Here is a 27516-nt window from a genome sequence, read left to right as displayed (position 1 = left end):
TTCAAGTGCCGTAGTTGTTATCTTTATTATAACCGTACTTGCTATCTGTTTCATCTCAGAGTTTTACTCTCACAACACGACACCATTTTCGATCTGATTAGCCTTTGTCTCTTTTCATCTAAAAGAAGACACGCCCACTCATCTATTCTCTGTCTCTTTCTCTTATCAAAAAGTATAATAAGTAATTAATTATTACTTGTATTTGAGGCGGTGGTACTGAATATTTGCTTTTACACAGCCCGATTTGCAGACTTAACTTTCCTCATTTTTGTTTGAGACCTGATTTTGGAACTGCTGCCATTATTTGACAGGTAAATGCTCTTTACTCAGCTAGCTATTTAAACTGTCTGTCACTGATTTAAGAGTTTATTGGGGGTTATCTCTGTAAAGGGTTCTTATAAAACCTGTTAATTATTGAATTGAATTGACCCATAGCAAGGAAATTGGTGCTCATCGTTCTAATAGTTGCTTAGAGTTTCAAAGAATTTGTCTTTAACTGTGATTTTCGACTATGGGCACCCTCAATCTGTGAATGAAGTGATTTTGGAGAGAAATCATGACCTGTAGAGTTTCAATTATTAGTCTTTAACTGTTATTTTCGACTATTGGCACCCTCAATCCGGTGAATGAAGTGATTTTCGAGAGAAATCATGACCTGTAGAGTTTCAAGTACTAGTCTTTAACTGTTATTTTCGACTATAGGCACCATCAATCTGGGAATGAAGTGATTTTGGAGAGAAATCATGACCATTAGAGTTTCAAGAATTAGTCTTTAACTGTGATTTTTGACTATGGGCACCCTCAATAAGTGAATGAAGTGATTTTGGAGAGAAATCATGACCTGTAAGTTTCAAAAATTAGTCTTTAACTGTTATCTTCGACTATGGGCACCTTCAAGCCGTGAATGAAGTGATTTTGGAGAGAAATCACGACCTTTAGAATTTCAAGAATTAGTCTTTAACTGTTATTTTCGACCATCGGCACCCTCAATCTGTGAATGAAATGATTTTGGAGAGAAATCATGACCTGTAGAGTTTCAAGAATGAGTCTTTAACTGTTAATGTCGACTATCGGCATCCTCAGTCTGCGAATGAGGTGAGTGATTTTCGAGAGAAAATCATGACCTGTAGAGTTTCAAGAATTAGTCTTTGACTGTTATTTTCGACTATTGGCACCCTCAGTCTGTGAATGAGGTGATTTTCGAGAGAAATCGTGACCTAGTATTTCTTGTTTTTGGCTTTTTGGGTATTTCACATTGTTTATTTTCCTTGATGCAGTGGTTGTGTAAGGATTTCAGTGGGGTGAAGTCGTGAACTCCAAATGATCTGAGGAGGAGGTCTTTTTGAAATGGCTATGGTTAGCAAAACCAGAAATATGTTGGAGGGTCTGGTTAAAGATGGGTCATTTAAATGGTTGACTAAAACCCCGAGTTCACTTGATGAAGATTTAGATGAGTCATCCACTGGAAAGAGCTGGTTGCCAGAGCTATCTCCTGCAGCAAATGTAGTTATCCGAAAATGCTCAAAGTAAGCTTCCTATTCTTTCTTGTCTTTCAGGCTTCTGCAGTTTGTGAATATAATCTGCTAAATACCAAACTAACCTTCCATCTTGTTTAACTGAAAGAATGCATCAAACAATGAAGTAAGGGTTCGTTTGGTTGCTGGTTAGAGTTATGCAAGTATTAGTTATGCAGGGTTTAGAGTTTTTTTTTTTGGTTTTTTTTTTTTTTTTTTTTTTTTTTTTGGTTTTACCCTGCATAAATAACACATAGACTCCCTCATAACTTACATATGTATTAGTTATGCGGGATTGTAAACCAGTAACCAAACATGTACTTGGTTTGCTAAATTTTATATATGGCAACTAAAATGCTACCAAACATGATAAGTACCAGTTATGCTGGTGTCAATACATGAATAAATCACTTCCTAACCAGTAACCAAATGACCCCTAATTGTTACCAATATTGATCGCCTTTAATAGATTCAGCAAGTGAGCTGACGGTTGCATTTAGCTGGAACAAAAGCATAAAGTTGGTTGTCAAGTTATATTTTAGATTGTGTGATGTGCATAACTAAAATCTGATTGTATGCAGAATCCATGGTATTTCCATGAGTCAACTTCAAGAAAACTTTGATGCGGAGGCTTCTGAAACCATAAAGCATAAATCTCAGTATGCAAGGAACTTCTTGGAATACTGTTGCTTCAGGGCTCTTGCTTTGTCTATACAAGTAAATGGTTACCTTGGCGACAAACAGTTTCGACGCCTTACATTTGACATGATGGTCGCATGGGAGTTTCCAGCAGCTTCTAGTCAGCCTTTTGCCAGTGTATGAATTACTTTTACATGTTTCCTTCATTCTGCAGAAGGATTATTTAGTGACATGAGTTGTTGAACACCACCGAACCTTCCTTGATTATGCAGAATATTCATGAAATCCATGACTGGTCCATTAGTCACTCATTGCTTGTTGTACTCTGTCTTCTGGGTTGTTATTTGACTCTTCATTTAATTGTAGATGGATGAAGATGCAACTGCTGGCGTAGAGGCTTTTTCCCGTATTGCTTCAGCAGTTCCTATAATTGCCAATGTGATAGTTACTGAGAGCATTTTCAGTGTGCTTACATCGTCAACAGGCGGTCGACTTCTATTCTCAGTCTATGATAAGTACCTGACTTATTTGGAAAGGTACTACCAACTTTGGTGCTTTGTTAGTTGCAAATGCTTTTTGTTAAATGCTTTTCGAGTTCTGTTCATCTCTATGCTTGTGCGGGCCTCAGTATGTGGCTCATCTTCTAACTGAATCTTTTTTTTTTTTTTTTAAAATAAGGTAACATTTGTATTCCATCCAAAAGTATCAGCATTTGAATATGCTGATCTAAAACTTCACTGGTAAAGCCACAAAAAATAGTGGCCAGGAGGTAATGATGCTAGTTACAATTTACACATTGCCTAGAAAATCTACCAAATCACCTACTTCCCCCACTATATCTTGTTTACACCAAAAATAAAAGAGACTAAGACACTTCATTTTAACTATCTGAATGGAGTTAGCTTTATCTTCAAATTGTCTTGAGGTTCTTTCCTTCCAAATTGACCACCAAATACAAGCTGGAATGGACTGCCACCAATCTTCCTTTGCCTTTCTTCTTCCAATTTCTTTCCAGTTGCATAGGAGTTCTAAAGTTGATCTTGGTAACACCCACTTCACCCCTAGGATACAAAAGAACATGTGCCACAGATGTGCAATTATTTGACAATGTAGGAATACATCTTCTAACTGATCATAGGTTCTACTGACAGATTTTCTTTTCTAACCTGTGTAACGTAATCTAGGCAAATAACACAGACATCTATATTTCTCCCAACACATGACTTAGGTGTTCGAATTAACTAAGGGATCATATAATGCCATTAAGCCCTGTTATTACACATCTACATGCTTTAGGTACTACATAAACTGCATTCATGTTGCCAATTTCTGAGCATCCTGCATGTTGCCGTTGGTGGTATGCTGTTAACAGCAGCAAGTAGATCTGTATATTGTAAAGTGCATTGTTGAATTGGTTGAAAAGGCCCCTCATAATGACTAGATTACTGTACTTGGAATTCATTCCGGCTTTAAGATGTTTAATGAGTATGTGCTTACAGGAAGAAGATTGGTAAAACTTTTCCCTGGATACACATTGGTAAAATAAGTGAACAAGTGCCCCTCTGTTTGTACTCCTACTGAGTTTTTAGGAATGTTTAAATTGTAGATATAAGCTTCTTTTCCTATCATTAATGTCTTCCCTAAGTTCAAGTTGAGAGAGGAGTGCTAAGTTTAAATGTAGTAGCATGGGTAGTTTGACCTTGAAGATTTATTGTATAAGCCTATGTGCGCCTGCATTGGGGTTCTCTGTAGTTCATTATTGTCGGCTAATGTTACCGGGGTGGTAATACTTGTGGTCTTTCTAATTACTTTAAATTGCAGTGATGTGAAGTGATTCGTAAGGCATCTTTTCTCTTTAGTGTTTCATTACCATTATGAGCAGCCCATCCATAATCCTCGGTTGTGAATGTTGCTTGTTTGGGAATTTTTTCAGGGCAATTAAAAAATTTAAGAACCAGTCTGAGTCATCTCATCTGTCTGCCTTACGTACAGCGAGAGGAGAGAAAATTCTGGAGCTGGATGGGACTGTGACAACCCAGCCAGTGCTCGAACACGTGGGTATTTCCGCATGGCCTGGTATGTTTTTGCGGTAGTAATGGTTTTAATTGCTTGAAATTCTTATCTCCGGAGCAGACAGGAATGATATCACGGATTATGTGCATCTATTAGTCTTTTTGATATAGTTCCATGTACTTGTGATTTTCAGGTCGGCTAACTTTGACAGATCATGCTCTCTACTTTGAGGCACTTCGTGTTGTGTCTTATGACAAGGCAAAAATATATGATCTGTCTGATGATCTAAACCAGATCGTCAGACCCGATCTTACTGGACCATGGGGCACAAGACTCTTTGATAAAGCAGTCTCGTACAAATCAGTTTCCTTGTAAGGCATGAGACATGATGACTCCTGTGTGGGTCATACTTCTCTGCAGAATCTTGTGTATTTCTTCTATCCTGTAAGACTATTTTCTAGTTCAAGCTGCCTTCAAATTTGTTAATGGTCTATTGAAAATGTTGTAGGTCAGAACCTGTTATAATGGAATTTCCTGAGCTTAAAGGACATACACGTCGTGACTATTGGTTAGCCATTATTCGGGAAGTTCTACATGTGCATCAGTTCATACATAAATTCCAGATTACTGGAATAGAGCGTGATGAGGCACTTCTGAAAGCTATATTTGGTATATTGCGAGTACAAGCCCTAAAAGATATGAGCTCTAAACATCCACTTTGTTATGAGGATCTTCTTATGTTCAATGTATGTGATCAGCTTCCCGGAGGAGACCTTATACTAGAAACAATTGCAAATAGGTCAACTGTGAGGGAACTGGAGCGGACAAACTCTCCCAAACCTAGAAGCAGAATGTACTCAATTTCAGCTTCAGCCTTGGCTTCCAACCTGGGGTTTGTTTTCGGGACAAGTTCTCATGTTCCTAATGAGACAGGAATTGTTGTGGGTGAAATTGCTGTGGGGGAGATGACTCCCTTGGAAAAAGCAGTTAAGGAATCCAGAAGCAACTATAGAAAGGTAGTGCAAGCACAAGCTACGGTTGATGGAGTGAAAGTTGATGGGCTTGACACCAACTTGGCAGTGATGAAGGTACATATAACAACTACTGTGGCTTTAAATAAAAAGAAAGGTGAAAGAGGATAAATTGAATATAACTTTTGACCTTCTTTTGAGAAATCAGGAGTGGATCTTTACGAACTTTTATGAAGCTGCCTTGATATTTTCATGGCTCAATCTTTTGAACATAATTGGAGTCACTTCTTACAATTAATTTTTTCAGTTCTTTATGAGCTGTATCTTTAAATTGTGTTACCTCTCATTCTAATACTTAAAATTCATTGACATGCAGGAGTTGCTCTCTCCAATGATGCAACTCGGTAATTGGATTCTTTTTCTGGCTTACTGGGAAGATCCTTTGAAGTCCATTATTTTCTGCTCGGTTTTCTCATATATTATCGTCAGGTAAGGTGGTAGTTGACTCTTCTTATCTGTGTAATGGGCCATCTGATAAACAAAAAGAGGACTTATTTGCATATGATTTTTTCTGGCATTCCACTATATCATCAACCTGCAGTTTTCTGGGGTATTTCCAAATAACTGATTGCTTCTTCAGATATAATGGTCGTTTTCTCTCAGCAAAAGGGATTTCCTGGGCATGAAGTGCTCGTGTCTAGTGGGGGGTAGGTGGAGAGTGGCCGTAAACTCTACGCAATCTTCCCCTTGTATTTCTGCAAAGAGGCTGGTAGCGTGAATTTGTCCCATAGAAAGTCCCTCCCATCTCTTCTCCGTAAATTTAGGTTTATTTTTAGGAAGCGATAGGCTTTTAAGCCACATTTTTCTACCTTGACTCAGAGTAGTGATATTGTTGCTGATTGTTTCACCTTCTCCAAATTTGAGAATTGCACGTTTGGGTTTTTTATTGGACTTGGTGTGAGCTTTATGTATCGTGTGTACATTGCAGTTTTATGTTTCTTAGCTAAGTAATTTCAGGTGGATATCATTGTGGTCGGAGTTCTTTGGTGGAATGTAATGACAAGAAGCTATTGTTGTTCTTACTGACCTTTCTCAAAAATAAGATACCTCTGCTCTAGTTCCTTTTTTTCCTTATGGTGAAGTGAAGATACTTTATTGATAATGGCATCCAGAAGATGCATAATTACAGAAGTATTAAAGACCCCTATGCAAAACTCAGGAAACAGAAATACAGATTTACACCAGTTACATCCGTGTGTATACACCCCCAAAAAAAAAAAAAAAAGAAGTTCAAGAGCATACCATTTGATCTAATTTCATGTGGCTTAACCTCCATTGATTAAAAAGAAAAAAAAGAAAAAAAAGTATCATCTACTGGTCCTTTTTCTTTTGATAAGTATGTACCACTTGCTCATTGACTCAACCCTAGTTACCCACAGAAATTTGCCCACTAAAAAATACAAGTGAAATGAAAAACGATCTTTTAATGCTTTCTTCATCATGCTCGCTGTCATTTAACAGTTATTTAATTGGTGTTGAGTATGTCAATCCCAACTATAGATAGAATTCTTGTGACATGGATTGATTTATGACCAAAGCATATCTGGATCATCTGTATATTGGCCCTTGAAAAGAGGAAACTGAAAAGCAACTGAATGCTCTGTGACTCATCAAGTTTTCGTTCTGTCCGACTAGATTCTTTAGTTATTCAGTCTTTTGAAGTCCTAAGAAACTTGGTTCTCAAAATTTATTGCTCCGTTCCCTTAATTGTAGCATTTCCAACTAAAAGTCCCTTGCATGAATGGAATTTCTTGAAAACGCGGTGGCTGAAATGTATTCACTGACGTCCTCTTTCTTTCTCTTTTTGTTGGTGGCAGGGGATGGCTGTGCTATGCCTTTGCACTATTGCTCACTTTTTTTGCTGTCTTTTTGGGAATAACTCGCTGTTTTAGTCAAGGCAAGACAGTTGATGAACTAAAAGTAATAGCTCCACCTCCAATGAATGCCATGGAGCAACTTTTGGCTGTTCAAACTGCAATATCTCAAGCTGAAGAACTAATCCAGGATGGAAACATCGTTCTACTCAAATTCCGTGCTTTACTCTTGTCCATCTTCCCACAGGTTTGTGCAAATTTTAGTTCTTTCCTTCTATGACTAGAACAATCTTATTAGGAAAGTTGTTAAGTAATTAGAGGTTCCTTACTATCATTTCAGGCAAGCGAGAAGTTAGTGGGTGCTTTTTTGGTCTCGGCAGTAGTTCTGGCATTCATACCTTCGAGGTACATAATACTTCTGACTTTCCTGGAAGTCTTCACTAGATATTCACCTATTCGGAAAGCAAGCACAGAAAGATGGACTAGGAGACTAAGGGAATGGTGGTTCAGTATCCCGGCAGCTCCTGTAGTTCTTGAAAAAGCCAAAGAAGACAAAAAGAAAAGATGACGACGAAAATTGTACATAATTAAAGATCCATCCACGCAACAATATCCTACTAGAATGTCTGTGGCTGTAAATTTGTATTATATGAGAGAACTTAAAGATGTAACACAACTGGCCTTGATGAGGTCTCCATTAACGTTTGCTGTTGGGACTGTATCACTGTTTCTGGATATTATAAACTTATTGTGTGTTGTATCCTACTAATCATGGGTTATAGATGGGATTTTTTATCAACATTTTAACTTTAAAATCATCTAGAGAAAGATTGGCTGAGTTAATTTGAGATTCTTATGCTCTTATAAGACTGCTTGCGATAAGCTTTATTCAAATCTGTCTCATCAAGCCAAGAAAAGTTATTTTTTCTTTTCTTTTCTGAAGCTACTAATCTGCTAATATATTTAGATGGTAAACTTCATGCAGAAACGATAAGTTTTACACCCAATTTTGTTTAATTTTAATCGAAAATATACTATGTTATACTGATATTAGTACCACTAAAATTTTGTGGCAATAAACATGCCAAAACAATGTAGCAATTTTGCAGTTTGAGTAAGGTATGTAATACAGTTTATTTTAATCTTCATTGCATATATTATATAACAGCAACTCATTACAATTTCCTTTCATAGAATAGTTTATTTGAGGGTATTAAAGCTGATTTTTCCCGTTTTGACAATTTCGTACTCATTTTAGCTTGTTTTGGAGATTAACTTCAAGATGAGAAGATCTCCTACGCTATTCAAATGTGAAGCGAGTTCTCTTTCCAAAATCAAAAGCTTAACGATAATCAACCTCTTGAGAATCTTTTTTATATTTTAATTAATCAATATGAGATCGTTATAACGGGGCTTGCTGTGCGCGATCGGTCTTTTTGATTTATGGAAGCAAAAGAAAAAGAAAAAAAAAAAAGGAAAAAGAAAGAAGGCATATTAGAGCCGATCCAATTAGTCCAGGTCGGTTAAAAACCTAACCCGTTTTACACCACAAAGGCGGCACGTCGACCTCTTTTATTTAAAATAATCTATATATATAATTAAAAAGAGGATAGTTTGCCCTAGGATTTTGACAAGTGGCAGCATAAATTTATGACATGTGTTAGTTTTAAGACAAAAATTAGTTAATTAGTTAATGATTAGTTTTTGTTGTTCTTAAATTTGAATGTAAAAACAATAAAATATCTATAGTTTTTTAAGGAAATAGGTTTATTCTAATTTGAATAGGAAGTTACCATGAGAACAAAACTGTTACGTAACTTCTGAGCTTTGGGATTGAATTTTGTGTGTGTTTTTTTTTTTTTTTTTTGTACTGTGGTTAAAGCTTTGAAAATAAAGGGACGTGGGTGGGTTTTTGGTGAATGAAGTAGACTTTTAGGGGGAAATGGGGTAGTTTAGTTACCAACTGCTCCCACTTCCTCCATACCCCCTCCTCACGATCAGTTTCTCAACATATACAACATATACAAGAAAGCTCTCCATTCTTATCTCTAACCTCTTCAATATGTAAGCCTAAAATTTACATTGTCACTTCTTCTTCTTCAATCATTTTTTTAATGTTTCATAGCATAAATGGTAATAGTATATTGGTTTTAGTTGTTGTACTTTTAGTCTCTTACCACTGTGAATCACAAGATAGTTCTACATATATTTATCTATTTCTAATACCATTAAGTATGAAATAGTTAAATGCATTTATTGATGTGGCCAAAGAAGGCATATATGTATATATACATGTTATTTTTTAAGCACATCCACTTTACAAGATCAGAAGAGCAATCATCTGGAGAATCAAGTTGTGCCGAGAATTTATACAAATGGATTACATTGTGGATATCAAGTTGATTTTTTTAACCTATATTCTACCCCTTTACTATGGTTATTTTCAAAAATTGTGTTTACGTACCATGTTAACAAAGCGTGCTCGGGAACATATATAGTGAAGCCTTCTTAACTTTAGTTTGCAATCAAGGTAAATCTATTCTTTGGTTTCCATGCATTTATTTTGAAGCAAAACTTCACGGTTTAGAGTTTTTGTATTAGCCTAATTATTTTTAGTGCTTATCATTTTGAATTGTAGATAGTAGTAATATATTGAAGACATGTTCATTTTTGAAGCCTTAAAACTTGAAATAGGAGAGCCTTTTAATTATTGGTTTTATCGAGTTTAATCTATACAGTATTGGTTTGATGGGTAGAATTTCTAGGTGTTGAATGTTGATAACATAGTAAACCCAATTTTTGAATTCATATTGAGATAGATAAGACGCTATGATCGTGGAAGGAAATGTTGGAAAGGAAATTTGCTAGGAAGCAGAAAGTTTAAAGGCTAACCGTGGCTATGGGAACCATGGTATGTAGCTTAAATCAAAGGCCTCTCTTTCTGTGATTCCTACTCCGTAGCATAATGAAGGAAAACTTTTTTTGCCTACTTAGCTTGTAGTTTAAGTGAAGGTGGCCTTGCCGATTTAGCAAATATGATAATAAGATTTTCAGTTTATAATTTAGTTTTCAAACTTTGGAGTATATGGCCTGGCCTTCATCGCATCAATATCAGCAAGCTGGCTGGAAAGAAAAAGACTACAAATAATCTTATTTGGGCTTTTCTCTTTTCAGCGTCTTAATATTCGGCCCTTGGCGGAGCAAGATACATGAAACCTTGCAACGGCTGCTACCACTCTGGGTTAAAAATCAAGATTATGATCGCGTAATGTTGTCATTTTATTTCTAACTGCACAAAAACTATAGAAGGAATTTTTTTTTTTTTTTTTTTGTTTTTTTTTGTTTTTGCATAACAACCTTTTACTCTTAACTGCATTTGTACATGCAGCTTGATTGCCTTAATAAAATGATCGAACTCATGTGGCCTTATTTGGATAAGGTAATGTTTAATTTGTATAGCACATTACGCTCTTCCTTTTTATTGAGTAGAATATGATTGACATTTCTTTCCCCACATTTTCCAAAAAAAATCCCCACGCCCCTTTATTTGTGCACTACACCACAATCAAAGGCATCGGCACCTTCAAATGCACAAGCAAATTCGCACTTTTTGATATTGCTCTTATCCCTTTGCTAATCTTATGATTCATTTCTTTTTATACGTTTCAGGTTCTTTTATTGTTGATTTCATGCGTCAACAACCATTTTGCAGTCTCAAGTACAATCTGATTCTGTGTACAATGTAATGAGATTTTTTGTCCTTGCAGTGTCCCAATATCTATTAGCTAGGCTTTGCCATTTTAATTAACTTCATTGGTTAATTTGAAAGTTTAAGTTGTTTATATGATATTTACCACTAATGCATTTTGATATTTTAGGCATTTTCCAGTCATTACATTATAGAAGTGATGACATTAAATAACAAATTAATTGCAGAGTTAATTGAATGATAGGGAATATGGTATTGCTGTGTGTGATGAGAGGTTTACATGGATCATGTTTTTCAATATTTTTAATCATGCTTCATGGCTGAAATTTTAAAGATCTGGATCTACTTTTCCTCTCTCTCTTTTTAGCAGTGAAAAATGATTTTTTTAAACGGTGGTGAGTGAATTCTCTTTTTCTCTGTTCTCTCTCTTTTTGGTGAAACTTTGAAAAAGAAATTGTAACCATTTGAAAAATGAATTTTTTAAACCTCTCTCTTTGTGCAATATTCATAATTGCCATATGATTGTGTTGTATGTAATTATGATATTTGAAGTTCATCGATCAAAATATTTGATGATTGTATTTTATATAATTTGTCTCTTTTAATTTTATAATTTTTTGTTATTGAATATATTGCATTGAAAAATAGGATAATAGTTAGACATTTGTTAGCTCAATATAATTTAATGCAATCAAAGAGTGGTTAAGCACCTATATAAATGTATTCAAGATAACAATATAAACATTATATATATATACTGAAATATTAAGATTTATATTGAATATAACAATACTTTCTGAATTAGTGTTGGAATAATTTATTTATTCACTTATCTATTCTTGATGTTGTGTCATAGTGTGCTAGGATGGAACTCTACTGGCAGCATACAATAGTATTTGGTACAGGAGTAAGGAATGGGATAATATCGATAAAGGATAGTTTTGTTTCAATATCAACTTTTAAACTTTGTTTATCTGAGTGGATTTATTTGATTACTAAAATATAAAAATTAAATATATTTTATCAATATCAACTTTGAAGAACACACGTTTTGTCAAATAATAAAATTGATATTAAATTTTTCTTTTCATTTAAATTTGAGGTGCTTCTAAAGTTGAAGGATAGATATTTAACTAAAAAATGTTTTATGTTAGTGATATTAGATAAGACCTGAACCGAATTCTTTTCTAAAAGAACCATAAAATGCATGTCTAATTTTTTTTTTTTTTTTTTGGCATCATGAGGAAGCAGAATAGAAATTTATAGAAGAGGAGATCTAACTGTTCAGGAAGATGCTCTTATTGAAGCCCCCCAAAAAAAAAAAAAAAAGGAAGTAAGTCATTGTTGCTTGCTACCACTTTCGGCTTCTGCTATATCTTAGTCATATTTTCTATATGGTCTTATTTCCTTTGTTCTCTAGAAAATAAATAGATAAAAGAACTTGTGCAAGACTAAGGAAAGTACATGGTTAACTGAGAAACATTAACTTCTCCTTGGTATAAAGTCTTATAATTTTTTATTTTTGAAGTTCTTGCAGCTATATATACTAGATTTGGATATTGAGAACTTGGCATTTGCTTTTGCAAGATTTACACAAAAAGGAGGCTCCAAAATCAATTATTACATGGTATGTTTAACTTTTCTAATTTGTGGAATTAATCTTCTATATTTTTTCCTTTTGGAGTCCTTCAACAATTTAACTTAACTAATAAAAAATTACATTAACAATAAACATTGTTCTATTGAAAGAAAAGGGATCAAATAAAAAGGGTAGAATATACTAAGACTCTCTGAAATAAAAATGTCATGAAAGTAGTTATTTGCACTTGAAGGACAAAAACATTTGTTCACATTTTTATCTATCTGTCCACATATATAGAACTTCGCAATTACAGTAATTGGATGTCATCATTTCTAATATATTTAATGGCTCTATTGTTTCATCATGATGTCTAAACTTTTTACTTCCTTTAACTTTGTGTTTGTGCATGTAGAAAAATGAATACTTAATTTGATAATAATCTATGGTTTAAAGCTTCTATGGCTAGAAATTTACTAGGACTCTACGGTGGTGGCAAGAGAATTGGAAGTCATCGCCCTCCGTATATGTAAGCTTATAGTGCATATCATTTCTGAGATGCTTAATCGCTCTTTTGCATTTTGTTTTGATTTCAGTCTCACTAGCTTGGAGGCATTAGTTTGCATAAAAAACAAAACAAAGTACAAAAGAAGAAAAGAGAAAAAATATTAAAGACATGTTTTGAGTATGTCCATAATAATCCCTAAGTTTGTGTTGTCTCCTCTTATTGTGATATTGGCCCCTGAAGTATAAAAGATTGTATAATGTTTGAAGAAATGTTCAGTAATGAAATAGTAGCAGCTATATATACCATAGAAAATGTTAGTTTATAAAAAATCGATTTAAAAAATAAATTTAAAATCAGCAATACGTCACACCTGGTTCATATACTTTTGTTTCTACTATCTCTCTCCGCTCTTTTTTTCTTTAAAATAAACCGCGCATCGCGCGGGTACGTGTACTAGTAAATACTAATAAAACAAAAAAGAAAAGTATAAATAGGTTTGAAGACGAATAAAAAACAGAGACGTATTTCCACTTTCCACCGGCACGCATTTCCATTTGTGTTTTCACCGCCGCCCAACTCCCATCTCCGATCAGTATTTCCGATTTAACTGTTTTCTTAACCACTATGGTGAGTTCTTACTTCTTCTAGTATTTTTATTTTTCGGAATTGAATTTTACCTTGGGAATCATGCTTTATTATTTGAATTCCAATGTATCGTCTTCCGGTTAATTCTTGACCAAGTAGCTTTCTTTTTTTCTTTGAAATTTAATTTTCTTATTCCTTTTTCCGTGAGTGTGCTTAGAGTTTTATCAGGAAAAAAATTAATGGGTAGAAGAAATTTGTAATTTTTATTTTCTTGGAAATTTGTTTTCCCATGTCGATTTCCTTTTTGTTTTCTCCTTTTTTTCTTTTATTTTCCCATGGTCGTTTTCCGTTTTGTTTTCTTTTCTCTGTATTTCCGATTTAACTGTTTTCTCAAACACTATGGTCAGTTTTTACTTCTTCTAGTATTTTTTTTTTCTTTTTCGAAATTGAATTTTTACCTTGGGAATGATGCTTTATTATTTGAATTCAAATGTATAGTCTTCTAGTGAATTCTTGAACTATTAACTTTCTTCTCTTTTCGGAAATTTAGGTTTTCCATGTTTATGTTCCTTCTTTTTTTTTTTAGTGTGCCTAGAGTTATATCAGGAAAAAAAATAATGGGTGGAAGAAATTTGTAATTTTTATTTTCTTGGAAGTTTATTTTCGCATGGTCTTTTTCCGTTGTATTTTCCTCTTTGTTTTCTCCTCTTTTTTTTTTATTTTTTATTTTTTTGCTGTGAGTATTGTCAACAAAGGGTAAGGGGGGAAGAGGAAAATGGACTAGCCCTAATATTTGAGTTTGAAGATTAACAATAAGTTTAGTTACATAGGGCTAATTGCTAAATGTTTATCATTTTAAAAAATGGTACGTATGACACGTGAGTGGTGTTTGGGTTGTGTGGTTAGGTTGGGTCGCTGCTCGGTGTTCAGCTTGTTTGGTTAGGTTGGATCCCTGCTTGAGCAGCGACGTTCCAGCATGCCATTAAAAAATAAAAATAAAAGAATCAGTTTAAAAAAAAAAAAGTTTAAATGTTTATCAGTTCTTATTCTGAAGTTAAATATTCAACTCATTATGGTAGGCTCATATCATTAGTTAATGAGCAGAGTCTTAGCTTGAGCCGACCTTTACATGCCTGTGTTACTCTTTAGGATGTGTGTTTGCACCAGACTAACCACCTGTAATTCTTGTTAAATTTTCTGGGCTTTACATTTATGTGCCTGGAGCATAAAAATTTTAAAGTGTGGAGGAGATTGAATTAGTTTCCTTGTTTGAGTTTTCTGCGGATTGAATATTCACTATTTCATTTAGGTAGAGCCGTCATCTATCCGGAAAAAGCCTCTCTACCCCACAAAGGTAGGGTAAGGTTTGCGTACATCCTACCTACCCCACTTGTGGGATTACGCTGGGTATGTTGTTTTATTGTTGGGGGGAAGGTGGGGAGGGGGTTGGAATGAGTTGTTTTCTAGCAAACTCATTCTAGTTCTTAATTTTGAAAATGTATGATTGCTTTTGTTCTAAATTCAGGTTTTCATTCTTTTGTAGGACGGCCAAGTTGGAGATGGTAGTATATTGGTGCTTGTCGAGGATGTTATGGTACCAATTAGTGCAATATACAATGCAATCAGTACCTTGAAGAAAGAGGGAGTTGAGAAGTTGGACCCTAAGATTGTTACTCAAGCTTCAACTCAGAGTAAATACTCTCCCTCATATGTGCTGAACTGATACTTCTATATCCTGCTTATGTTGTGACCATGAGTGACTCGTTTTGTATACTATGTCAATAGTCTGCTCATTTCATTGTCAGCAGTCGGATTTTTATCTCACACATGAGATACTGTTTGCGAGTCTATATGGATTTTATGATGCTCTTGGCTTCTCTCTTGCTAAGTTCGTTGATAAGTTTATACCTATCGAAGATAAAGTTTGTTTCTATGTCTACACCTATTTAAAAAAAAAAAAAAAAAAAAAAAGAGAACGCTGCTATGGTTTTCTAGGTTTTATTAGCTTAAGAGTTCTATGTAAAATTTGTTTTTGGGATTAGTTGATGAAAGAGATGAGGTAGGAATATTTTATAAGGTGGGCGAATGATTGGTCAGTGCCTCAGTGGTGAAAACTGTAGACTTTTAAGTAGAAACCATTAAAGGGTAATGCAGCAGCATTATATCCAAATACTTCTTGATTTTTCAATGGCATAATGATAAATAAGCCTTCAATAACTTCTCAACTCTCAAGCAGGTTAGGCTGGCCTTTTTGTCCCCTCTAATACATCGAAGGGCTAGTAGTGTCTGCTGCAGGCACGCTTACGCCCTGAAGCAAAGCAAAGCTCAGGTAGAGCGCTTCGCTTCTCTCAGATGGTACTTTTATTGCAGGCAACAAGGTCGTGTCTCGTCGCCCATGGGCTCCCTCTTTAAGAGGGGAGCAGTAAACACTAATATAGCTGGTAGAGTGATGTATTAATTGTTAAGGAATGTTATAATTAATTTTTTAGTGATTAGGAGTAGGAAATTAGTTTTTTTTTTTTAAGTGACTGGGGGGAGAGAGAGAGAGGGAGAGAGAGAGGCATGTGCAGAGAAAGAAGTTCTCAAGTTGGCTAGGAAAGAGAGAGAGCTAGTCTCCTTTCATATTCTTTTTTTTTTTTTGGCTTTCCTGCGGCATCTTGTACCTCTCTCTGATAAGTGCTTGCCCCTTGGCTAGAGGCCCGTTATATTCTTTTTCCTGGGTTAACATCTGGTTATTACAGGTCTGGCATCAGTGGAGTCTGCATCTATGGATACTGTTGCTCTCATCTGTAGGTCCCTTGAGTGTCCTAGCGATAAATTGTGTGGGGACATCTCAAGAGTGTTGAAGCCAGGTGGAACAGTCTTACTTAGATCTCAATCAGTCTCGAAGGTGAGTGAATTGTCACTTTGTACATACTCTTTCCGTGGAGAATTTGTATGGGGCTGTGAATTGTCCTTATCCATCTGAATTGCAGGCAAACTCCACCCATGAGCGCAAGTTATTGTTGGCTGGATTCTCTGATGCACAATCATCTGAAGCCGGCCACTCTATGGTGGTTAGTATTTCATCCATGTGCACTTATCTTGCTTCTTGTCTTCCTCTGCATCATCCTCACTTCAATATTAGTCTCCTTTTAAAAAAAATTGCGATAACACCTTTTTTATAAATATAGAAGTTTGGCATAAGATTCTTAACAGCTATTTCATGGCATTTGAGTCATTCATGAATTTATCGTTACTGGTGTGGCAATAATGTGCTACGCTAGGCACTGATAGTGATAATGCAGTTTTGATCTTTATTTTGTTTTCAACCGCGTACTATGCTGCTCTCATATGCTGATGTTCTTTAAGAATGCGTAGAAGTTTAGTCTTTATAGGGATACTATCTAGTTTTTTATGAGAGTCTTATTTGGTTAAATATTCTATGATGCCATAGGGATATGTGTGAGATTTGGAGAACCCCTAGTTTTATAGAACCTCCGCTTGTCCTAAATGATAAATTTGAGCAGTCAAATGAAACGCTTCAGGAAGCGGAATGCAATTAAAGGATTCACAAAGTGCACCCCAATTAGTTTGGGTTTGGGGGCATAGAGGTTGTAAATAAGCCCTGAAGTTATTGATCTTGACTTAAAAAAGTCGTGTGGCTAATTTAACCTGTGAACAGATAACAGCAAAGAAACCTTCATGGAAAGTTGGTTCATCCTTCTCTCTCAAGAAAGTCACAAAAAGTTTACCGAAAGTTCAGATTGATGATGATTCAGATCTCATAGATGAGGATAGCCTTCTTACTGAAGAAGATCTGAAGAAACCTCAATTACCAAGTGGTATGATAAGTGCACTAAGGTTGTTTATCTCTGACATTATTAGTTTTTCAGTAGTAAATTAAACTCAATTTGTTGCACACTTGCTGGTGTAGGTGATGATTGTGAAGTTGGTAAAACAAGGAAAGCATGCAAAAACTGTACGTGCGGACGGGCTGAAGCTGAGACAAAAGTGCAACTTGGACCAACTGCTGAACAACTAGACAATCCTCAGTCTGCCTGTGGCAGTGTATGGTTTCTTTTCTATTGATTTGTGTCATGTAGTAGATTACTCTTGTTTCCGAAAATTATTTGGCATAATTTTCACTCTCTCAAACACTTCACCTCCTTGAAGGGGAAGTTTCTCTTCCGAAGAATCAAAGTGATGTTGATATGTACTTGTGGAAAGAAAAGTAAAGAATCTACACAAAAATATATTTTTTTCTAAAAAGAAATACATTGTCTATACTAACTGGGACCTCATGACGTTGCCTTCAATTACCTACTTTGTTTCTTCACCTTATAAATTATTTTATAGTCAAGTCTTTATTATCTCTGGATTTCTGATAACTTTTGGCTAGGGGTGCAACTCTAATACATTTATCATTTTTTAAACTAGTTGACCTATTTTGGGGCAAGGGGTACTCCAGTTTATAGCACTGATTACATTAGTTGAATAGTTTCTGCAGATAAATTAAAAATCTAGTGTTGGTTGTCATTGTTGCTAAATTCGTGTCATTTGGTAGTTGATTGATGTTTATAGTGTGATTAGCAGACAACTGAACAACTAGTTGGTTTTTCTTGAACCTTACCTTTGTTGATCTGTGTTTGGTTTTGCAATTGGTTTTCTTTTTAATTTTTTTTTTTGGGGACATGTCTCTCTGTCTACAGTGTGGTCTAGGTGATGCTTTCCGTTGCAGTACATGCCCTTATAAGGGTCTTCCTCCATTCAAACTTGGTGAAAAGGTACATGTCAAGCACAAGCTATTTTTCTGTTCTTTTTCTCTCTGAGGTTGTGTCTTACAGGAATAAGAATCCATTAATATATTTATTACTTACCAAAAAAAAGATTGCAGTATATACGAAGGCAACAATTGCTAAAATTTTATAGTAATGACTCCAGTCTTCATTGTGAAAAGTTTTACCAAAATTGATTGTATTTTGATATACAAGAGGAACGGGGCAAAAAAAGAGGCACGTACCATGTACTGTATGTACTATAACTTTGAGAACACGTCGAAGAAGTGTTGCACAGAGGTGGGGCCTTGCTATATGTGTTATCTTTAATTGAATGTAGGGCTTATAAACTTCCGATGTTTGGGAAACACAATATGAGATTAACCCTGTCGGATGTTTGCTATTAACTTCGATTGATATAAAGGTAAAACTGTTTATGTTTTTTACTTGATCATTTGAGTTGTTTGACATTGTGGTGCATCTTCATATGGCCATAAATAGACATTCAAGTTCTCCATCTGTCGTCACTTGGCAGCATAATGACAAGTCTTTTTCTAGTGGTTTGATATATGATTGATGTTTGCTTTTTCACCAAATCTTTGGTTGATTTCATTATTATGTTCTTGTTTGCATTGTGATTGGCGAAAATCTGATACCACTCACTCTCTCCCTTCTTTGTCAGGTAACGCTTTCAGGGAATTTTCTTGACGCTGACATCTAATTTCAGATGATAACAGTCAATATGCGGTTGCAGAAACCGTTACACTGAGGTCAAAGATTTGTTTGTTCGTTCTCTTTTGGTTGATATGAGATGAGTGAATATGTAATATACTCTGGTCGAGGGGGGTAAAACAACAGTGTTCTGTGTTAACTGCTGTTAGACCATTAAGTATTGTTAGAACAGACATGGTTTTACATGACAGGACGCAAATCGTTGGAAATGTACTATCCAATCACTCCCTCCCCTCGCCCCCCCCCCCCCCCCCCCCCCCCACCCCGCGCTCCCGGAACCCACATCATGTGGACCTGCTCTTTAAACCTCAAGGTGTTCCTTCCTTTGTTCTTCAGCTGTGTATTGAGTCCATTGGGTGTTGTTCATAGCTCGACGGAAGAAAAAAGATGAGCACTAATATTAAGCTTGAGGATTGGTTATCTTAGAGGTATTTGTGGAAGTCGAATTTCTTTTGACTCATTTCTTGGCAGTGTGTGTGTGCTAGCTCATATTAGATGGAGTTGCTATCTTTTTTTTAATCAAAGATGTACTACTAGATATCTTCAATCTGGCAAATGACGACTTTATCCTTTTATCCTGGACTAGAATTCAGTCTATTTTCTTCAAAATAGAGTGTAGCATGTAGTGCAATCTCTTATACCTTTGCGTTATTCTTTACCCACTTGAATTTTAAGAGAGTAGCTAGACGATTAACCACAATTTGATCATCATGACAAAGCAAAAACAAGAGTCCACGAAGCAGCATCACAGCATAAAAAAAGCAGCAAACTTGAAAGCAAAGTTTTGCACATAAAAATAAATGCACTCCCACAGCTAAACCCAACCTAGATCAGCTAAATAACTGGACAGCTAATAAGTATCACGCCCACGGAGAACAGTGAGTTTTTTTGAAGTTTTACAACAATGAGACAGGTCAAATGGGATCTCATCATCCAACAGGTTGAAGCTCAAGTTCATGGAGTTTGAAGTCGGGTCAATCGCCATAAAAGCAGTTGTCTAAAGAGGTCAAGAACTCGAAGGAAGACTCCCATCATGAAGTGGTACCGGAAATCTAGCAGTGCAAGCTTATCACTTATCAGTCTCACTCCTATGTATGATTGCAGAAGCATATTCTGCAAAAGGATCATCATAGGAAGGTGAAGATAATAGCATGGAATTGGAAAGGCTAGGTGATTGGTAAGAAAGTTAAGGTAATGGTATAAACCAAGTGTAACATTTCGGTAGTAGAGTTCATTACTGCCAAAGCCCCACCACAGGGAACCACATACCATGCACACGGATTTCCTCTAGGCAGTGTAGATGGACTACCAAGGCTTTTCCTCTTTCCGTTTCTTCCTTTGATTTTCAGAATATAACCAATAATAAAAAGGCATCCCTGTATATTGCTCATTTCAGGGTTCTTGACATGAACAATCAAACCATCAAATAGCCAAAATATATGGAAATTTTAAAAGAGAAAATCGAATGAGATGGAAAAATTCAACAGCTGAATATTGCTCTTTTAAGTGAAAATGGAGACAAAATCAACTTATAAGTACAGCAAACGGCCACTTGTATCCTTCTAGCAAGTGCCTGTAATTGCATTGCAATATTTGAGATGCTAATACCCGCGATCCCTTGTTTAGTACAGCACACGAGAAGCTGAGATTCTATTTCAGGTGATTTCCAAATGGCCTTGCTTATGAGTACTAAGTAGCCCCTTTGTGAGAAAGCTCCTTAATGTAGGGTCCTCACAACATACTGGTGCCGGGACTTTTAAGCTAGGGGATCAAACACCATTAACCTAGGTGATCACCTCTGGCTGTCAGATAAGGCATTGTACTTGAAATTGGAACTGAAGTTGCAAACTTAAGACGATTCAGTAGTCATCTATGCACCTGCTCAAGACATAAACCTGAAGTTCTAAATCAGGCTACCATTATCTACGTGATCTTTGGCTCCGATCTTCTTCATCCCTTCCATCACGGTGGAGCGGAGCTCGTTTCTCCCGTTCCCTGCTATCTCTTTTTTCTGCATTCTGAGATTCAGATTCATATCTTTTTTGTCTTCTTTCATCTCTCCTATCATCATATTCCTTTGAGGTCACATCATCATGCCTCCTAGATTTTCTCTCAGTACTTTCCCCTGAGTTTTGTACATCATCATACCTCCTAGATCTTCGCTCCACATATGACCTATCCAGATCATCGTCTTTGTAACTACTTCCCTTTTCCTTCCGCTCTGACCTGTGCTGCTCGACATCTCTCTTATAATGATCTCTTGCAGTCGAATCTCTCTGCTCATAGCGCCTTTCTAGATCACTGGTTTTTGCTTTAGAATTTCTTGGATCTTTATCAGAGACTTTGACCTCTTCCTGGTAATCAGGCCGTGGAGGCCGACCCCATGGACCAGATCTACTATCCTTCCTAGAATCCTCAACCTTGTCATGCGACCATCTTTTTGAACTTCGATCTTCCTCAGCACCCCAGCCTGTGTTTGCAGCTCTCTAAAAACCAAAAAAATAAAAAAGGCATTAAGTTCCCTAAAGATATGAAAAATGAACTTCAGATCTTAAAATTTTAGAAAGCTGAAAACTTCAAATGGAGAAAGTGGGTCAAGATGTAATAAACACGGCGAGAAAATAAAAAATCTGCTTTGCTGTCTCACTTTTACTGGAAACTCGTATGATCACATTAATTAGTAAGGTTTTAAGAGAAGAATTTGCAGAAAATTTTGAAGAAAAAAAAAATGACGCTGCTTCTCTGCCTACTTGTGAAGTGACTAAAATCGCTTTAACAATTTCATAAGCCAAAATGTATCCCAAGAAATTGTTGTTTTCGGGTAAGTTATAGCTTCATACTCAAGAGAGCTTGTCAGCATGCAGCCTCAACATGTGAGGGCTTTGCAGAACCAAAACACTACAGTAAACACTTTTCTCACACATAACACCTCACCGAGGGCTTAATAAACAGTATACTACAGCGCATATAAGACCAAGCAAATCTTTTAAGGTTTAACTTTTGCAAGAATGCTTCCAAATGAAAGAAGCTAGGAGAAGAGGTCTAGAGGGTTTTGGAACATCTGAAACTTCAAAAATTAAGAATAATTATCCTGTTCAAAAATAATTCCAATGGTCAATGATAATGAAAAGCTTGGATAGATATTCCTTCACGTATTTTTTGGACAGTTGGATTGCAAGGAACATAGATGCTTTGAGGATAGAGCTTTATCCTTATCTTTTGTACATTCAAATATCTACTGAATGTGATATAAAGCTTGTAGATGATCCTTAAAACATAGTGGAATGCATTGACTCTGCATTCTTAAGGGAAGGGATCAAAGGATAGTCATGTTTGTATCAAGGTACCACTTCCTTGGTGATTCTAACTTCAAAAAAAAAATTACATTACTTAACCTCCAAAAGAAAGCTGGAGAATGGGGTTTTTTCAATCTGAGATGGGTTTGAGACAGGGTGACCCTCCATCTCCTTTTTATTCTGGCAATGGAAGGATTTGATAGCATGATGAGAATTGCAATACATAATAGATGGATCAAGGGATTTCAAATTGGTGGTAGAGCTGGGGAGGAAATGCAGATCTGTCACTTATTGTATGCTTACGACACTGTTATTTTTTGTGAACCAAAGGCTAAACAGATCTGCTATATCAGATTGATGTTGATAGTTTTTGAAGCTGTAGCAGGTTTGAGGGTCAATTGGGGGAAAGCAGTCTATTCCCTGTCAAAGAAGTCCCTCATATTCAAGAACTGGCAAGCATATTAAGAGGCAGAGTGGAGAATTTGCCTACAACTTACCTAGGTATGCCACTGGGTAGCAAGAATAAGGCACTAGAGATCTGGGATGTATAGTGGAGAAAACTGAGAAGAACCTTGCAAGATGGAAAGCACAATATTTGTCACTTGGGGGAAGATTAACCTTGATTAACTCTGTGCTAGATTCTCTCCCTACAAATGTGATGTCCTTATTTCCTATTCCTTCAACAGTAGTGAAAAAATTAGACCAGCTAAGGAGAAAATTTCTATGGCAAGGTTGCAAAGAAGGAATGGGTTACAGTTTGGTGAAATGGGATAAAGTAATTCTTAGCTAAGTAAGGGGTGGATTGGGAATCAGAAATCTAAGACAAACAATGGTCTTGTGATGAAGTGGCTATGGAGATATAATGGGGAGGAAAATGCACTATGGAAGGAAGTGATCATGGCTAAATTTCCTGCTGAGTTAATGAGACAAACTCCTACCTATGGAACAAAAGCCGGTCATCTTTTACAATCGTGGTGTCTAGGCTAGGTTGTGCGCACTCGACTATTTCACCGGGTACCGGCTACCTCTAACCAGCACAGGTATCAAACTACTGGGCAACTCTGCCTACCAAAATTTAGGCAGATGAGAAGAAATCACCAAACATTTTTTGCCTCTGCTGGAAGTTGAATCTTGGTCTCCCATAGTTTTGATTCCACTTCATTGACTGCTAACACTACTCGCACCCTTGAGTGCAGAAGGACAGACAACTCTCAATTCAAAAGTAGGACTATTGGAGTTTCAGTACATCTCATACTGAAGTTCTATAAAATGGGAACGCTACCACCTAAATGCAACATCTACAATTACACAATCTGAAGAGATTTTCGATCATTCTCCCAGTGCACATGCCAAAGTCATAACAATTGACAGAGGAGTGTGTTCTTTTTATAACCGGCAGGAGTGTGTTTTCCATCCCTAACATTTACTAAAAGGAGCCATTGCAACTAACACCTCCAGTCAAGCATATGGCTAGATTTGCATTGAACTCAACTTACACAAACTATATACAGATTGAAGCCAAGCAACATGCATTATACAAATTCAGAAGTGACAACACTTTCCAAACTACTATCACAAAACAAAACAAAATAATAATAATAATAATACCAATACATAGAAGATGACATAAAGAAACAAGACGATATACAAGAACAAAGGGAAGACTAAGAACAAACCTTCTCATCGTGAGAAAACTTGCACGAAGCACCACGAGTGCATTCACCCCTCTGGAAAGAGCGGCAGACCCCTCGCTCCTCCCTCTTTTTCCTCTCTGTCTCTTCATCCTCTTCTTCTTTCTTTTTATACTTGGAAACATGATCAACTCTGATTATTCTACCCAAAAGCTGGGCACCGTTTAAGTTATCTGCAAGTCCAATCCCAGAAAAGTGAGTTAGATAGCTAAAATATGTTGAACTACGTGACCTTATCTAAAAGCTTAGCGATTAAAGAAAGGACACTTTTTTCACTTATACTATTCTTTTTAATGTCGAAGCTTAAAAAATGAGAGAGAGAGAGAGACAGACCCACAGCGAGATTTGTACTCCGTTGATCCTCGTAAGCAACAAAAGCAAAGCCCTTTGACTTGCCTGTACCTTTATCTCTAACAAGATTGACATCAACAACCTCCCCATACCTAATCAACATCAAAGAATCCAAGAGACATTCTATTATATGAAAACTGTTAGATAGTTTGTAGTAATATATATGAAGTGGGATTGACCCACAAACGAAAGCAAAATGAGTTTGAACCTTGAAGGCTTTAAATATTTCGTATTTTCAGATTTTACTTAAAAATGAATTTAAATGGACATATCTGTTCATGAAATAAGATGACTATTCAGAATAGTCACTTTTCTAACTCTATAAATAAGACCTTACACGAAGTGGCTAAGAAAAATCTGAAGTATACTAGGGCTTTGTTGGATCTAGTGGCGGAGCCACATAGAGCCGAGGGTGTTCATCCGAACCCCCTCGGCGGAAAAAAACACTGTTTTTACAAGGTTAAAATTATTTTTTATGTATATATAGTAGATGTTGAACCCCCTTAGACTTCTTCGTGTGTTTACTTTTTTATATTTTGAACCCCCTAGACAAAAACAAGGGAATTACTTGTAACAAAGACAATGAGAAATCTTTAAAAACAGTGGTATCACGTCAAAGCCCCTATTTTTCTAACAAAAACAAAGTGGCAAGGCAAAGTATAAGATAACTTACTGCGCGAAAACAGCGAGGAGATCACCTTCAGTGAGATCAAAAGGAATGCCACCAACAAATACATAAGCTGAATCTTTGTATTTAGCATGCCAGGAAGCATCATCAGAGATTCCCAGAGATGCTTCTTTTGCATTAATATTCTGAATACGCTTCACTAACGTCAACGGATTCATTGCAATATTCCAATTCTTCAAACCCTAAGGAGTCGTTTACTAACACAAAGTTAGTATTTGTTGGAAATATTTGGTAAAGTCATTATCTTAGTAAAGCGAAAAGATATATTGTTAGAATAGCTAAACATGAACTGGTCAAGAAATTAAAATTCCAATTCATCGAAATTACAACATTAACGCATTTCGATTTCAAATCAATCAAACAAAAATGGAGCAAAGAAAAACAGGAAACCTACGTTTTTAATTAAGAAAAATATAACCTCCATATAAAACGATACCTTTTATCGAAGTGGTGATTTTGCCTGAAACTGAGCAGCAAAAGGGCTTTCGTTCTTGTTAATCCACCGAGTATTGGAGCTGTTGAGTAGCTTTTGTGGAGAAAAAAAAAAAAAAAGGGAAAAAGAAATAAGTTTCGAAGAATATGAGGGTGATTTAGTCATTTTAGCTTAGTTTAACCTCCCCCTGTATTACTAATAAAATAAAATTGTAAAAATTAATCAGAAAAAAGTACCATGAGGAATGGAAATAAGTAGAGTGGTCAAATAATATTATATATATAACAAGGGAAAAGGGTCAAATATACCCACTTTACTTTTAGTTTATTGGTTTCTCCGCTAATTAATAAGTAAAGAAATATCTTTTTCTAAGATTCTAAGGCTAAATATAATATATCTCTTATTAGTAAAGTTTCAAAATACCCCTCATTTCTAACATATTCCCACATAAAGCAAGTCTAATCATTGAAATTGGGTGGACATAGGCCACATGACATTTAACTTATTCTATGTAAAGCTACGTGGCAATTTTTTAAAAAACAATCTGAAAAATAATTTTTTTCAAAATAAATCTGAAAAATTGGTTTTTATTAAAAATCTGAAACTTTTTTATTTTAATAAAACCCATTTTTTTTAAATATATTCTCGAAAATTGGATACTTTGGTTAAAAATCTGAAAAACTGTAAAGTTTTTTTTAAAAAAAAATCTGGATTAATGTAAAAAAAAATCTGAAAAACTGATTTAAAAAAAAATCATTTTCTAGATTTTTAAATAAAAAAATCCAATTTTCCAAAATATTTTTTTAAGAAGCGGGTTTTATAAAATAAAATAAAAATTAGATTTTTAATAAAAGCTATTTTTAACAGATTTGTTTTTAAAAAAAATTGTCACGTAGGCATCACATAGAATAAGTTAAATGTCATGTGGCATCCATGTCACCTAATTCCAATGACTAGACTTGTTTATGTGGAAACATGTTAGAAATGAGGGGTGTTTTTGAAACTTTACTAAAGGTAGGGGTATATTTGGCCCCAACTTGTAACGGGAGGGGTATATTTGACTACTTTGGCTAACAAAGGGCAAAATTAACTAGTAAACTAAAGTCGAGGGGTATATTTGACTCTTTTCCCATATAACAATGCTGAAATTTATATATGGATTAATTCACTTATTCAATCAACCAAACGAGCTGAATAAAATTCTTATCAAGTGTTACATAGGGTAATGTCAATTTACAAGTAATCTCTCTAACAATGGATGCTTAGGGTGATTAGTTTATGGTCATTATAAATATTAGTTTAGTTATATGTTTCTTTTTACTTGAGAGTAGCAAATAATAACACATGCGATCCGTAAATAACACACATGAGATTTAAGATCGTTTTCTTCCATTCGAATTATAACTTGTATATGAGATCATTTCCTCCTAATTAAGAAAAATGGAAACTTATGGTGCTTCATGTTGCCCTACTACATGAGCATAGACAAATTGCATCATTTGTTTGTCTACGAAATTAATATTTTATTTTTAAAATTTAGGAGTTCTTCTATTCTGTGTCCTTTAGGCAGAGTCTAACTTGTTGAAACCAAAGATCCTAAAAATGTTAAGCTGCCTTCATTCAAGGACAATTTGCACGATTGTCGTTCGTTGGGGGTGGTCTTTAATTTTTTTCCCCTCAAATTGCTAATTTTTAATTTTTGTCCTACACCTAAAATACCTCTAAGTTCTGGCTTCCAATTTCAGCGTAATCATAAAAATAAATTAAAAATCGCAAGGCAAGGCTTTGCAAAAAGTCTGCGAGGTAGATTTTGCCTTAAGGCATAACTAAAAGTCTGCCAGATACGGTAAACTTTGTCTTATAAGGCAAACGTTTAGTTATGCCTTAAGGAAAAGTCTGTCTTCTCCGGCAGACTTTGGTATAAGGCAAAGTCTGCCGTCTCCGGCAGACGTTTAGTTATGCCTTAATCAAAGTCTGTCGCATAAGACAGACTTTTTGCAAAGCCTTACTTGCGATTTTTTTTTTTCTGAGCGGAGGTTCGAACCCTTCCTCGGGGTATTTTCGGCCACCATTTTAAGCGAAGGACAAAAATTAAAGACCAGCAATTTGAGGGCCAAAAATTAAAGATCATCCCAAAAGAAGGACAATCTGCGCGAAAAAATGTTCATTCAACCCT

General features: G+C 35.6%; 3 protein-coding genes across 5 annotated transcripts; 2 read left to right on the top strand and 1 right to left on the bottom strand.

Annotated features, from left to right (window-relative positions):
• Positions 1-50: 50 nt before the first annotated feature.
• On the top strand, positions 51-7810 carry LOC132055529 (uncharacterized). Its single transcript, XM_059447404.1, has 10 exons — positions 51-311; positions 1278-1526; positions 2096-2330; positions 2520-2689; positions 4087-4229; positions 4360-4537; positions 4675-5254; positions 5514-5626; positions 7015-7258; positions 7352-7810. Exons 2-10 carry the CDS (start codon positions 1348-1350, stop codon positions 7577-7579), a joined length of 2070 nt encoding a protein of 689 aa, XP_059303387.1. The 5' UTR covers positions 51-311; positions 1278-1347; the 3' UTR covers positions 7580-7810.
• Positions 7811-13275: 5465 nt separating this feature from the next.
• Positions 13276-19461, top strand: LOC132055528 (anamorsin homolog). Of its 2 annotated transcripts, none has more exons than XM_059447401.1 (8): positions 13276-13434; positions 14936-15083; positions 16134-16282; positions 16368-16448; positions 17057-17216; positions 17309-17442; positions 18084-18158; positions 18832-19461. In XM_059447401.1, exons 1-8 carry the CDS (start codon positions 13432-13434, stop codon positions 18868-18870), a joined length of 789 nt encoding a protein of 262 aa, XP_059303384.1. In that variant the 5' UTR covers positions 13276-13431; the 3' UTR covers positions 18871-19461. The 2 variants fall into 2 exon arrangements, with proteins under 2 accessions (XP_059303384.1, XP_059303385.1); XM_059447402.1 differs by lacking the exon at positions 13276-13434 and adding an exon at positions 13775-13794.
• Positions 19462-20255: 794 nt separating this feature from the next.
• LOC132055527 (zinc finger CCCH domain-containing protein 25-like) lies at positions 20256-25491 on the bottom strand. Of its 2 annotated transcripts, XM_059447399.1 has the most exons (5): positions 25344-25491; positions 24893-25089; positions 24202-24311; positions 23854-24041; positions 20257-21367 (listed from the first exon to the last, which is right to left on the bottom strand). In XM_059447399.1, the coding sequence occupies exons 2-5, from the start codon at positions 25063-25065 to the stop codon at positions 20801-20803; spliced, it is 1038 nt and encodes a 345-aa protein (XP_059303382.1). In that variant the 5' UTR covers positions 25066-25089; positions 25344-25491; the 3' UTR covers positions 20257-20800. The 2 variants fall into 2 exon arrangements, with proteins under 2 accessions (XP_059303383.1, XP_059303382.1); XM_059447400.1 differs by lacking the exon at positions 25344-25491 and having other exon boundaries at positions 20256-21367; positions 24893-25088.
• Between the last annotated feature and the right edge of the window lie 2025 nt (positions 25492-27516).

The sequence above is a fragment of the Lycium ferocissimum genome, chromosome 5 (assembly GCF_029784015.1).
Source record: "Lycium ferocissimum isolate CSIRO_LF1 chromosome 5, AGI_CSIRO_Lferr_CH_V1, whole genome shotgun sequence".
NCBI classification, from domain to species: domain Eukaryota; kingdom Viridiplantae; phylum Streptophyta; class Magnoliopsida; order Solanales; family Solanaceae; genus Lycium; species Lycium ferocissimum.
The sequence above is the reverse complement of the archived record's forward strand: the minus strand, read 5'-3'. Positions and strand labels throughout refer to the sequence as shown.

Coding starts and splice junctions, on each gene's coding strand:
- LOC132055529 (XM_059447404.1), top strand. CDS start 1,348: ATGGCTATGGTTAGCAAAACCAGAAATATGTTGGAGGGTCTGGTTAAA. Junction 2,331..2,519: donor CTAGTCAGCCTTTTGCCAGT/GTATGAATTACT, acceptor ATTTAATTGTAG/ATGGATGAAGATGCAACTGC. Junction 5,627..7,014: donor TTCTCATATATTATCGTCAG/GTAAGGTGGTAG, acceptor TGTTGGTGGCAG/GGGATGGCTGTGCTATGCCT.
- LOC132055528 (XM_059447401.1), top strand. Junction 16,283..16,367: donor GATCTCAATCAGTCTCGAAG/GTGAGTGAATTG, acceptor TCTGAATTGCAG/GCAAACTCCACCCATGAGCG. Junction 17,443..18,083: donor CTCAGTCTGCCTGTGGCAGT/GTATGGTTTCTT, acceptor CTCTGTCTACAG/TGTGGTCTAGGTGATGCTTT.
- LOC132055527 (XM_059447399.1), bottom strand. CDS start 25,065: ATGAATCCGTTGACGTTAGTGAAGCGTATTCAGAATATTAATGCAAAA. Junction 24,042..24,201: donor GAGTACAAATCTCGCTGTGG/GTCTGTCTCTCT, acceptor TTGGACTTGCAG/ATAACTTAAACGGTGCCCAG. Junction 21,368..23,853: donor AGTTTTCTCACGATGAGAAG/GTTTGTTCTTAG, acceptor TTTGGTTTTTAG/AGAGCTGCAAACACAGGCTG.